The sequence below is a fragment of the Podarcis melisellensis genome, assembly GCF_964234715.1.
Source record: "Podarcis melisellensis genome assembly, chromosome: 9".
NCBI lineage: Eukaryota > Metazoa > Chordata > Lepidosauria > Squamata > Lacertidae > Podarcis > Podarcis melisellensis.
Genome location: NC_138541.1, coordinates 66797889 through 66811749, shown reverse-complemented (window position 1 = coordinate 66811749; position 13861 = coordinate 66797889). Strand labels below are relative to the sequence as shown.

At 45.8% G+C, this 13861-nt stretch overlaps 1 protein-coding gene across 1 annotated transcript in view; it reads right to left on the bottom strand.

Moving 5' to 3' along the window:
* Positions 1 to 10981, bottom strand: part of LGI2 (leucine rich repeat LGI family member 2) — a 31407-nt gene extending 20426 nt beyond the window's left edge. Inside the window, exons 1-4 of the mRNA XM_081924534.1 lie at positions 10568 to 10981; positions 9478 to 9549; positions 5055 to 5126; positions 1254 to 1325 (exon numbers count right to left, since the gene is read on the bottom strand). Of these exons, the coding sequence (XP_081780660.1) occupies positions 1254 to 1325; positions 5055 to 5126; positions 9478 to 9549; positions 10568 to 10743 (392 nt within the window). The 5' untranslated portion in view covers positions 10744 to 10981. The remainder of the gene's footprint in view (positions 1 to 1253; positions 1326 to 5054; positions 5127 to 9477; positions 9550 to 10567) is intronic.
* Between the last annotated feature and the right edge of the window lie 2880 nt (positions 10982 to 13861).

Genomic DNA, 13861 nt, shown 5'->3' with positions numbered 1-13861 from the left:
ACTCTTCACTTAATTCATGAGAATAGAAAGTCGTGGCTCTTGTTTATAAGTTTGTAATAACAAGCTTTGCAAAAACCAGTCTCAAGGTGCCATCAAACAGATTTCGTTTTGTTTTTCTGGCTTAGGATGAAGAAAGTACACCTACAAAGGTTGCATGTAGAATTACATATTTTAAGTACAGTAATGAGCCTGCTGAATTTGCACTCACTCCTTCTAGGCCACATGCCCAGCCTCCCTCACACAATCAACTTTAGAAACAAGTTCTTCCTGCTTTTAACAGGAAATGCTCATTGGCTGCTTCATTAAGCCCCTGAGCAGGCATTATGGCTCTTCTTGCTTCTCATTGGGTCCAGAAATGAAGAGGAGGGCAAGTAATTAGACATACATGTTGCCTTGTGCATATGTTGGAACATGCAGATAAGGATATTGAAAATTATCATGTTGATTTGCAATTTCTGGTGTTCTGGGTTGGTGAGTCGGAGACCTCTGACCCGACCTTCTTGACCAGTGCAGGGCAACCAGCTGATGCCTAAAGATGTTGCTAAATGCCACGCTTGTCCCCGACTCTTGCAAAATCTGACACGTTTACTCCCCACATTACGAAATAGTTTATATTTTGAACCAGCCGTGAAATATTCAGACATTGTCTTATGACACTAATACAGTGGTACCTCTGGATGCAAACGGGAGCCCCGTTCGCATCCTGAAGAGAACGCAATCCGCGTCGGCACAGGTCGTGATTCACTGCTTCTGCGCATGCGTGCGATGTCATTCTGAGCATCTGCGCATGCACGAGTGGCGCAACCCGGAAGTAACGTGTTCCGTTACTTCTGGGTCGCTGCGGCGTGCAACCCGAAAATTCTCAACCAGAAGCAACTTTAACCCAAGCTATGACTGTAATCATTGACCATGAAAGAAACACCCTAAAAATTGACTCCACACAATGTGTTTCTCTTCATATGTAAACCATGAGGTGATTGCAATCTAAGGGTCTTGTAGAGCACATGAACACAGAATACATTGCCTCCCACCACCTATTCTAGGTTCATTTGATTCTTTAGTCTTAACCAAAAAAAAATGACTTTATCCAACAATGAGGGCTAGAACATTTCTTGTTTCACATTTTTGCACAGCCCACTGCAGCTTATGTAGTAAAGTGAGAAAAATGCCATAGCTGTACCTACAGTGCAGGTACTGGAAAATCTAGTTTGGGGCAAGATATAAATAATTCAAAGTAGCATTAAAAGACTTACAGGTGTGTCAAATCTCGAAGGCCACGAAATGCGTTTCTTGAAATGGTTTCTACCTTGTTTCCTTCAATAAATCTATGCAGAAAGATTTGATTGAAAGACACACGTTAAAGAGAATGTTTCAGTTCGTCTGGTAGAAGAACAAAAGCAAATACTGAATAAAACGTGAACAGCATTATTCCCAGGACTTTTTCCCCAGACAGAACTCGCTGGAACTCTATTCTGGCACCTCTCATGTGGGTGCCATTGCCATGAGTTCCAGCACCTCTTTTTCTATAAAAATAGCACCAATTATTCCCCTTTTCTTGGCTTAAGTGTCTGATGTGGTCTGATTAACAAAAGCCTCCATTAACCAAACTGCTCATTTCAGTGCACACACGAGAGTCGCCCTCAGGAGGTTTGTGTGAGCAGCAGGGCTCTTGCTAGACTTTGGGTCAGGCTTCAGTATGCTTTTATTGCTTGTCATGTAACAACTGCCCCTGTGAGTCAGACGTAAAGGTAAAGGGACTCCTGACCATTAGGTCCAGTCGTGGCCGACTCTGGAGTTGCGGCGCTCATCTCGCTTTACTGGCCGAGGGAGGCGGCGTACAGCTTCCGGGTCATGTGGCCAGCATGACTAAGCTGCTTCTGGCGAACCAGAGCAGCACACGGAAACACCGTTTACCTTCCCGCCTGAGTGGTACCTATTTATCTACTTGCACTTTGACGTGCTTTTGAACTGCTAGGTTGGCAGGAGCAGGAGCAGGGACTGGGCAACGGGAGCTCACCCCGTTGCGGGGATTCGAACCGCCGACCTTCTGATTGGCAAGTCCTAGGCTCTGTGGTTTAACCCACAGCGCCACCCGCGTCCCACACATATATACTGCTTAAATAGCCCCAACTAGACAGTGGCTAACTCTTTGCCACTTGGCCTATGTTCATAACATCACCATGTTGGACTGGTGTTGTTTCAATGCACAAGAATTTGGCCACATTTTTGTTTTTGGAAGAAAACTGTAAACATATTTTTTAAGAGGCACTAGGTGCAAAAGAAATGAAGGAAACCAGGAGCTTGCAGCATAATGAATACATTGCCTTCCCAGCTGTACTCCTATGGACACCTAGAAAGTAAACCCCAGCGAATATAATGGGATATACTTCTGAGTAAGCATGCATAGGCTTGTGCTGTTATAGTTCTTCACACATTTGTAACCCCACTCTCCTGAGCTGAAGCTGCAAAATTCTAGAACCAATATAAAAGGAAATTCATGACCCAGAACTTTTAAGTCCCACTGGTTCCAATGGGAGATATTAAACCATGTGATTATCTCTCCTACCGAAATCAGTAGGACTGAAAAGGACTCACTGATTTCAACATTTATACCTTCCTTTTTTTATTACATAAACAACTCAAAGCACCATACAAAGACTCTCATAAAATGTGCAAAGCACAGCTAAAGTAGGCTACGTCACTAAAATCGATTTCTTATAAAAAACAACAACCCAGCAACAAATTAAGACGATTTGGCATAAAACCAAGGGTTGTCACACTTAAAATATGAATTGGGTTGGATCTTTGTTATGGAGGAACAGTATAAATCAAGTTTGGGCAGAGGGAATACATTTGCTTTTTGCACCCAATCTGTAAGCCTGCCTTGTCATCGTGGCATTAACTTAATCAAAACCATATGTAATATGGATTGGCCTTCTGAAGCAGCATGAGATATATGCATGTGAGCATTTTGATTTTGTGGTTAGGATATAGAATGAAAAGGAGGTCAGTGAGAAGGTGGGGAGTCATCTTTTTTGTTTAATCAGAAGGCATCTGGTTCTAAGAGGCTAGTAAGTGTGGCGAAGGGCCGCATTGGCTGATGATGCACCACAGCTGAGGCTGTGTTTCCATTTTTTTAATGTAAACAGCAACAGTACCATGCAGTGGTAATATTAAGGGGTATAGCTATTCCTGTCTTCCTTATTTGCTACTTTTGACATTAATTCTATGGTACAGAGGGGGAAATGCACCAACTGGGATGCAACAGAGCACATGACTGCGCTTAGGCAAGGGTAAAGGGACCCCTGACCGTTAGGTCCAGTCGCAGACGACTCTGGGGTTGCAGCACTCATCTTGCTCTAAAGGCCGAGGGAGCCGGCGTTTGTCCACAGACAGCTTCCGGGTCATGTGGCCAGCATGAATAAGCCGCTTCTGGCAAACCAGAGCAGCGCACGGAAACATCGTTTACCTTCCCGCCAGAGAGGTACCTATTTATCTACTTGCACTTTGACGTGCTTTCAAACTGTTAGGTTGGCAGGAGCAGGGACCAAGCAATGGGAGCTCACCCTGTTGTGGGGATTCGAACCGCCAACCTTCTGATCGGCAAGCCCAAGAGGCTCAGTGGTTTAGACCAGTGTTTTTCAACCTTTTTTGGGCAAAGTCACACTTGTTTCATGAAAAAAATCACAAGGCACACCACCATTAGAAAATGTTTAAAAAATTAACTCTGTGCCTATAGTGACTATATATAAAGTAATTCTCTTGAATAGGAATCAAATAAACACAAAGAAAGTATTTTATAATTACATCAGAAAAGTGGAGGGTGTCCCCCTGAGGAGCGCCAATCGGCACCCCTGCTGGCCGAGGGTGGGGTCAAAAACCCCACCCCCACATACCCAGGACACAGTCTGGTGCCCGCCTAGTGGGCGAAAAATTGACTTTTTTAAAAAAAAAAATCTTTCGAATTTTTCAATTTTTCCCACGGCACACCAGGCAACATCTCGCGGCACACTAGTATGCCGCGGAACAGTGGTTGAAAAACACTGGTTTAGACCACAACGCCACCCACATCCCTTTATGACTGCACTTAGAAAACATATATTTGTTTGGGTCAAATTCCCCATTTTTCTGTGAAACTCCCTCATTTAACTCACAGTAATTCGGCACATTTCGTGAGCTTTAAATGCTCTCCTATTGAGTCCACACACAATACGTCTCAGCTGGAATGAGGTGCCAAATTTATCACCAGCTCTTAATCATTATCATGTTGGCTGGGATCCAAAGAGCTACTTCAGGCACACCAAAGGACTCAAACGTGATCAGTGGGATTTTTTTAAAACAACAGCAGACACCCTGCCCCATGCCTACCACAATCTGCTTTTGAAAGTCCCTTCGGTTTTAAAAGCAGTTTCCAATGTGGTAGGGGGCCTGTAGTTTGTGAAAAGACAATTCAATGCCCCTTTGCAGTGCATGGAGTCCTGACCCTTAACACATGAAACGTAACACAAAATACATGTTCAAAGTAAGCTATAACTTCTCCAGTTTTGTGCAAAACCTTATACAGTGCTTAACAACAAAGAGCTGTGTGGCACCTTAAAGACTAGCAAACTTGAAGGTGCCGCAAGACTGTTGGTTTTGCTGAAACAGACAAGCATAGCTAGCCCTCTGGAAATAATTAGACGTTAAGTGCTGAAGAAAAAGAAAGGCAAGCAATATTGAACGTCAGCTTTCCACTGCAAGTTGCAATGTGCTAAATGGGAATTCATGTACATTTCCTGCGGAGAAATGCACGAGAGCTCCCTGTTTCTGAAGCGCAGGCATCTTCAGTTGGGGAATTGTATTAGTTCCTAGTATGCACATTATATCTTGCAGTGGAAAGCAGAAATATGAGAATGTTCACATGCATTCACTTGCCCCGCCTGAGTCACAACATGTAATGTCATCTAGAGAAAAGGAACATTTCCTTCCAGGACAGTGTACTGGTAAATCATCAAAGTAGCTTCATCCATTTAAGAAATCTTAGTTTACTACAGTAAACAAAAGAAGAAACTTACAAGTACTCGAGATGGAACAGACCACCAAAGGCATCATCCCGTATGATAGTAAATGAGTTAGAATTCAGCAGTCTAAAAAACGGAATGCAAACATTAGGGGGGGGGGGAGAATGTTTGTAAAAGGCTGCCATACAATTTAAAGCACTGTGAAGAAATGCTAGGCAAAGCTGAATTTCCCTTAGTCAGTTTCTTCAGAATGCATAAAAAGAACCATTAACAAGTCATCAGTGAGCGTTTAATACTCTCTCTCTCACACCCTGCTTTGGTGCAACTAAGCACACATTGCTTTGTTATCAAATATGACTCTGTAGGTAGTAGGACATAAGAACTAAGAGCCTGATAAAGGTAAAGGTAAAGGGACCCCTGACCATTAGGTCCAATCGTGACCGACTGGGGTTGCGGCGCTCATCTTGCTTTACTGGCTGAGGGAGCCGGCGTACAGCTTCCGGGTCATGTGGCCAGCATGACTAAGCCGCTTCTGGCAAACCAGAGCAGCACACGGAAACGTCGTTTACCTTCCCGCCTATTTATCTACTTGCACTTTGACGTGCTTTCAAACTGCTAGGTTGGCAGGAGCAGGGACCGAGCAACGGGAGCTCACCCCGTAGCAGGGATTCGAACCGCCGACCTTCTGATTGGCAAGTCCTAGGCTCTGTGGTTTAACCCACAGCGCCACCCGCGTCCCAAGAGCCTGCTGGAGCAGGCCAATGTCCCTTTTAGTCCAGCACACAGCTACCAGCCAGCTACCTGTGGGAAGCCCACGAGTAGGAAGGCCAGTATGAAGTAAGCAGCACATAAGCGGCACACAAAATGCTACCAAACCATTCTACGTTCTAAATCTTATATTAATAATCCAAAAATTGAGAGAGCTATGTACAAGATCTGCTACAGAAGCCACAAACAGAAAACTCATTCAAATTGTGTCCAAAAGGAAGAGTCAGTCTTTAAAGTTCCTTTAGCCAGGCTCCTGTAGATATCAGCAAAGGTAAGTTATGGGAATAACGCCACCGGATCACTAGTCGGCATCGTTTATGGTCGGAACTACGACGGTATCTGATCGTCTTCGAACCTCCGACTCTCGTTCTTGATTAATGAAAACATTCTTGGCAAATGCTTTTGCTCTGGTTCGTCCAAGAATTTCACCTCTAGCGGCACAATACGAATGCCCCCGGCGTCCCTCTTAATCATGGCCCCAGTTCCGAAAACCAACAAAATAGAACCAGAGTCCTATTCCATTATTCCCAGCTGGAGTATTCTGGTGACCGGCCTGCTTTGAACACTCTATTTTTTTCAAAGTAAAGGCTCCCCTCCTGTGGTTTTCAGCAACTAGTATTCAGAAGCATACTGCCCCTCACAGCTTAGGCAGAGCACAGCCATTCTGGCTAGTAGCCACTGCTAGCGTTATCCTCCATGAATTTGTCCAATTCCCTTCTAAAACCATAGGATTTGGTGGCCACCACTGCCTTCTGTGCTCCATGAAGAAATACTCCCTTTATCCTGTCCTGAATCTTTCAACTTTGTGAATGGCAGGAAGTGGAGAAAGTGGAACCTTGCTCCCTTCCAGGATGTGCCTTGTATGTGATAGCTAGGTCACCTCAATTTTAGAGGGACTGGGGATGTTGGTGGCCCACCAGAATGTTGTCAAGTGCAGTGATTTACTTCCCCCCATAGGAATGAGTGATAGCCATTTACAGTGGTACCTCTGGATGCGAACAGGATCCGTTCCAGAGCCCTGTTCGCATCCTGAAGCGAACGCAAACTGCGTTTGCGCAGGTTGCAATTCGCTGCTTCCGCGCATGCGCATGACGTCATTTTGAGCATCTGTGCATGCGGCGAAATCTGGAAGTAACGCGTTCCATTACTTCCGGGTCGCCATGGAGCGCAACCTGAAAACACTCAACCCAAAGCTACTTCAACCAGAAGTATGACTGTATTTTAAATATAGGATTTTATTTTATTTATTTAGGATATAGTTAGATCTCTCCTCTCCTAGGGCAAGATGTTTTTTGTGTAGCCATGGGCTGGCGGTTTGAGGAGAGACCACTTTAGCTGGAACACCAGGAGATAAAATTTGGGCAACTCACCAGGCTGTTCTGTCTCCCCACCCCCCACCCCCTTTCAGGGCAAGATGGTCCTTAGGTAGCCTCGTGGTGGCAGCTGGAGGAGAGGAGAGGTCAACTCAGTTGAATGATGGATTATGGCCACCTCACTGTGTGTTCTGCCTCCCCCTTCTGTCTGCACAGCTGTACCCTGGGTTCTGTTTCTTTACCACACTGGGGTGTGGCAGAGTGTTGGGAAGCCACAATGGAATGCATTGAACGGGTTGGTTGGTTGATTGATAGATTAGTCACAGTTCTACATCACTGTCAAACATTCATTTAGCATTTCTGCTGACTTGGATTCCTGTAGTGTCGTTTAATGTTTTATAGTTTAAAAAGAGAGCCGAGTAAAACAGTACCAAAAAAATCAATGCCAAAATATAGTCATCGTTTAATAACCGTAGAAAATATTAATATGAATGTTGATATAATGATTTGTGTGGAAAATGCTCTCGGAACCTCGATAGAACAAGCCAGGACCACCTTGGAAGAGCAGAGTGGCAAGATATGACGCTATTGGATTAAAAAGGGGGGTTAAAGGTGCTCTTGGATAGCAGAATAAGAGGAACAGAATCTATGACTACTAGAAAAGAATAGTTCATCATAGTGAACCCAGTGCAGCAGAAATGCATAAAAGAACAGAATTGCACTACAACTCTGTAGTAAAGTGCAAATCTGCAGGGACTCTCCCAACTTTCAGGCCATAAACACATTTCTTGGGGCTTCTCTCCCCCCTCAAGGGAAAGGGAAGCAAAGATGGGTGGTGCCATCCTTCTCCTCAGATGGGTATAATCCAGCTCTCTTCCTGGTGTAAAGCAACTGTAGACCAAAAGTCCACAGAGGGACAGGCTAGGGCAGAGGTGCTTGTGGAACCAACAAACTCTAAGGCTAAATTGTTGTCACTTTTCCACAGTTACCATTAATTTCTACCCTGACCATTGAATTCTTTCCAAAGTTGAAATTTTGACCGGATTTCCTAGTTCCAGCTTGGGTGGAACTGGGCACTATACATGGGGAGACGGACTATAATTCATAAGAAGGCTCCAGCAGATTACAGCAGGTGTTTGCAGACCTTTCTAGGTCTGTCTAGAAGCCGACTGACATCAGCACAAATTGATGGCGTCACGAGCATGTGCTGGTGCTTGCAGCCTGCGCTGTGCTGATTCTTTTTGCAAAATTCTACATTTTATTAGTTAAACACACACAAAAATACAGTTATCACAAAACAGGAGTGCAAATATTATGGCAACCGCAAATCATAAAATGGAAAATGATTGCAAAAGTTTCAGTAAAGTCGGACAAAAGTCAACCACAATTACTTACAACCTGAAGGGCATTGGATAGTATCGTACAGGAAGGTTAAGATGCTGATCTTCACAGTTCGCAACAATAATCTCAGCCTATCCCTTTGTTAACTGTTGTGTAACACAGTGCATTGATTGCATGGCTTGGCAGTTCACTGCACTCCTCCCAAGAGAGTCATCTAGAGAATTGGAAGCATATACATGACCTGTTTTCCAGTCTGTGGGCCATGCAAGTTTTGTGGCTGGTTCACCAGGTCATCTGCCTTGGTTGTTAGGTGGGCAGGAGAGACAGCACGGCTGCTGTTTAGTCAACTTCACCAACAATTCCCAAACCAAAATAAAATTACAGTGTGGGGTGTGAATTCTGGCAACTGCCAAGCCATCAAGCAAACTCCTGTCTCCTTCCCACCCACGACTGAGAGCCTGGGAGGCAGCTCCTCTTTCTCAGAAGAAAGGAAGGCCCAAGGAGTTTGAGACAACAATGCGAATTGCGATTCAAAAGCATGGTGGGAACTAAGCATACTCATGCCAACTTGGATATGGAAGGAACCAAATATGCTATGGCAGAGATATAAGAAGGAAGCTGTTAAGTAGGAATACTAAAAAGGTGTTGCTTGTGGTGGTGGTGTTTAAGAATCCAGTTTCTTTTGGTCTTCTCAACAATGTAGCATTGCTGTTGGAGCAGAATTTCCTTCCAATATTTTAGCATAATCCTTCAAACGAATGTCAAACAAGAGAAGTGTTTGTAATGTGCACCTCTAAAAAAATATGAAACTGGATTTGAGAATAAGCTTTATAATTGCATGTCAATTTATTTTGGATTCTGCACTAACCTTTCCTTTCCTTTCAAAGCAATGACTCCTCAGCTCTTTATGTGGTTTTAGAAATTAACGTTCATCAATTGTGAGTCTCAGTCTGTGATTTGGAAACAGTTATTTCAAAGTCCCATGATGCCTCTTCTCAGGCAAGAGCTTTGATCATCTCTTTTTATATATATAAAAATAAAAATTTAATACTTACAGCAACTGCAGGGAAGGCAAATGTGAAAACATTCTCTCTTTTATTTCAGAAAATGTTCCATTTACCAGGCTCCTGAGGGGGAAAATACAAGGGAAAATCCATAGGAACTAATTACAACACTTTTTCTTGTTATTATTACCATCATCATTATGACTCTCTTTCTTAACAGCTTTTCCATGACCTTCCTTACAGTTCTTAACCTGCTCCTCCGGAAGTTTTCTCCTTTCGCCGTATTTATCAATTAATCTGAAATATAGTGTGCATTTGGCTGCCTCTGTCTGAAAAGTGAATTGAGATCTGCTTTCTTCGTCCCCTTATATTATGGATTTATTTTCCTACCTATTACATATATGCATTGTAATATATGTGTGCCTTTGTGCTATAGCTGTAGATACAGATGACATATGAGTGAACAGAAGCAATCAGTGAGAGAATCAGAACTGAAGACTGACTGGAGGGTTTTGAAGCCCAGCAGATTTTAAAGCGAGGCAAGTTGAAAAGTCCATACATTACCAAAGGCAGTGAACTCACTCTCAACTTCCAGGACCCTGAATCCTGTTTGTTCCAAGATAGTTCAGACCAGCTGAAAATCATCTCTTCCCCTCTAGTGAGAAGATGGCCACTTACTCGCTACATCTCCCCAATTCTTTGAGTTTCATAGGCTGGGCTTTTTCTTCCGCATCACCCGCCCCTCTCCAGTCTTTTGACATCTCTGGAACTGCCTGCTGCTGCAGCATTTTCTGCTCGCCCTAAAACAACATCTCCGGCTGAGCTACCGCGCAGGCATCTCCGGAAACGCCAGGCGGGCGCCTCCCTTCCCATGCGCACTGTTTGCCCGGACCAGCCGGAGGGGGCAAGTTTGGTGCTGTCCTTTTTCTAGCATCCTCTGAACGTCAGAATCCTAGAATCGCGGAGTGAGTGTCGGAAGGGGGAGACCCCCGAGGGTCATCCAGCCCACCCCCCTGCAATGCAGGAATCTCAAGTAAAGCATGCACACGCGCCGCCCCAGAAGGGAAGGTCTGGTGCCATCCGTGCGCTGCGTTGCGCGCCAGCCAGCCAGCCACCCATCACCCTTCTTGGCTCGACTTACAAGGAGCTGATGTCTCCGGGGCTCCGCGGCACCGCCGCCGCTCCGACGCAAATGATGGACTCTTTGGTGCAGCTGCAGATGGCCGGACACCGCACCGGCTTCCTCACCTGGGCGCGCTGCAGAAGGCACGCCAACGCCAGGAGCCAGAGACAGCCGTTGCCCAGCCAGCTAGCCATCGTGCGCCCTCGGCCGCCGCCTCCGCCGCGTGGTCCCCCTTTGGCCCTGCTGCGCTCCTGGCCCGAGCAATGCAGCCGCCTCCGCCGCTGCTACTGGAGAGGCTGGAACGGGAGCCAGGCAGCATGCTGCACCCTGAAGCTGCCCCCTCTCTCTCCCTCTCTGCAGCACTGGAAGCAGCGCCCAGGATCCTGCTGTGCGCTCAGGCTCCTTCCTCCGGACTGACATCAGCGCCGAGGCCTCCCGCTCCCCCCCACCCCCCCACAGCTCCTCATCCTCCTCCCCACCCCACCCCTTCTTCTGCTTTTCTTTCTTTCTTTTTTGGTCTCATGAATAATACATCCAAAGGAGAGTTTGAAGAAATCGCCGGCTACCCACCGACCCTGCGCAATCGGAGGCGAGGAGCCCATCCTCTCCATCGGAGTTTCCCATATCCGCCCCCCCCCTCAACCCCCGCCCTACAACCTCACCCAGCCCAGTCAATAGTTCTAAAAGAAAGTCCATCTCATTGGTGGGGTTGTGGGGCGAATTCCCATAGCAAAGGGGCATGGGGGAATTCTGGGCGGCTTCCCAGAGCGCAGTGAGGGCTGCCCAAACGGTGGGGGATAATGATGATACCTATATTTATACAAAGTACCAAATAATAATACAGTGGTACCTCGGGTTACATACGCTTCAGGTTACATACGCTTCAGGTTACAGACTCCGCTAAGCCAGAAATAGTACCTCGGGTTAAGAACTTTGCTTCAGGATGAGAACAGAAATCTGTGCAGTGGCGGCGGCGCAACAGCATGAGACCCCATTAGCTAAAGTGGTACCTCAGGTTAAGAACAGTTTCAGGTTAAGAACAGACCTCCAGAACGAATTAAGTGCTTAACCCGAGGTACCACTGTAGTTCTAAAGGAAGGTCCAACTCATTGGTAGGGTTATGGGGCGAATTCCCACAGCAAAGGGTCATGGGGGGAATTCTGGGCAGCTTCCCATAGCACAGTGAGGGCTGCCCAAATGGTGGGGGATGTTGTTGATGATGATGATGATACCTATATTTATACAGTGGTACCTCAGGTTACAGGGATGTGGGTGGTGCTGTGGGTTAAACCACAGAGCCTAAGACTTGCCAATCAGAAGGTCGGCGGTTCGAATCCCCACGACGGGGTGAGCTCCCGTTGCTCGGTCCCTGCTCCTGCCAACCTAGCAGCTCGAAAGCACGTCAAAGTGCAAGTAGATCAATAGGTACCGCTCCGGCAGGAAGGTAAACGGCGTTTCTTCTGTGTGATGCTCTGGTTTCGCCAGAAGCGGCTTAGTCATGCTGGCCACATGACCCGGAAGCTGTACGCCGGCTCCCTCGGCCAGTAAAGCGAGATGAGCACCGCAAGCCCAGAGTTGGTCACGACTGGATCTAATGGTCAGGGGTCCCTTTACATTTACCTACTCAAAGTACCAAATAAAAATACAGTGGTACCTCATGTTACATACGCTTCATGTTATATATGCTTCAGGTTACAGACTCCACTAACCCAGAAATAGTACCTCGGGTTAAGAACTTTGATTCAGGATGAGAACAGAAATTGTGCAGCGGCGGCACAAAGGCAGCAGGAAGCCCCGTTATCTAAAGTGGTACTTCAGGTTAAGAACAGTTTCAGGTTAAGAACAGACCTCCGGAACAAATTAAGTACTTAACCTGAGGTCCCACTGTACCAAATATTATTGTGCAAATAAGAATCATTAAGGGATGGGCACTACATTATGTCCTCGCCCAGGGCGCCGTATTACCAAAGTCTTGTGCAAGGATGGCATCAAGGATGTGATGTCTGTATGCACTGAGCATAATTCAGGGCGACTTGTAACGATCATAGCATTGCAGTTTGGAAGGGGCACCGAGGGTCATTTAGTCCACCCCCTGCAATGTAGGAATCTCAATTACATGACAAATGGCCATCTAGCCTCTGCTTAAAAACCTCCAATGAATGAGAGTCCACCACCTTCCAGTGGAGTCCATTTCACTGTCAAACAGCTCTTAGGGTCAGAAAGTTCTTCCTGGTCGGAATCTCCTTTCTTTTAATTTGAATCCATTGGTTTGGGTTCTAGCCTCCGAAGCAGGAGAAAACATGCTTCCTCCATCCTCCATGTGACAGCCCTTTAGGTAAAGGGTCCCCTGACCATTAGGTCCAGTCGTGACCGACTCCGGGGTTGCAGCGCTTATCTCACTTTATTTGGCCGAGGAAGCCGGTGTACAACATGACTAAGCCACTTCTGGCAAACCAGAGCAGCACACAGAAACACCGTTTACCTTCCTGCTGGAGTGGTACCTATTTATCTACTTGCACTTTGATGTGCTTTTCATCTGCTAGGTTGGCAGGAGCAGGGACCAAGCAACGGGAGCTGACCCCATCGTGGGGATTCGAACCGCCGACCTTCTGACTGGCAAGTCCTAGGCTCTGTGGTTTAACCCACAGCGCCACCCGTGTCCCTCAGGATACTAAGATACTTCAAAAAGGCTATCATAACACCTCTCAGTCTCTTCTTTTCCAGGCTAAACATACCCTTATGGCTTGGTTTCCATCTTGGTCGCTCGATCATCTTGGTCACCCTTCTCTGCAAATATTCCAGCTTGTTAATATTCTTCTTAAATTGTGGTACTCCAGGTGTGGTTTTATTTATTATTACTCGACATGAAGCAGAGAAACAGGCCGATATTTATTACAGCAGGCAAATATCCATTAATGCCCAGTATCTATTGCAGGCTCTTATTAAATGGACTTGAGTGAGGAAAAGTGTTAGATTCAGATCTGGGAAACATGGGTTCAAATTCCTCCTCAGCAACAAAGCTCACTGTGTGATATTTGCCCAGTCAGTCCCACTTGGTCAAACCTACCTTACAGGTCTGTTGTGAGGATAAAATTGGATTGGGGGTGCCATGTACAACACCTTGAGTTTCTTGGAAGAAGGATGGAATGTCAATGACATTGTACAGTATTTTAATATTCTGCTGGAAGCCGCCCAGAGTGGCTGGGGAAACCCAACCTGATGGGTGGGGTATAAATAATAAATTATTATTATTATTATTATTATTATTATTATTATTATTGGATAGATAATAATCTTACGCAGCAATATCAG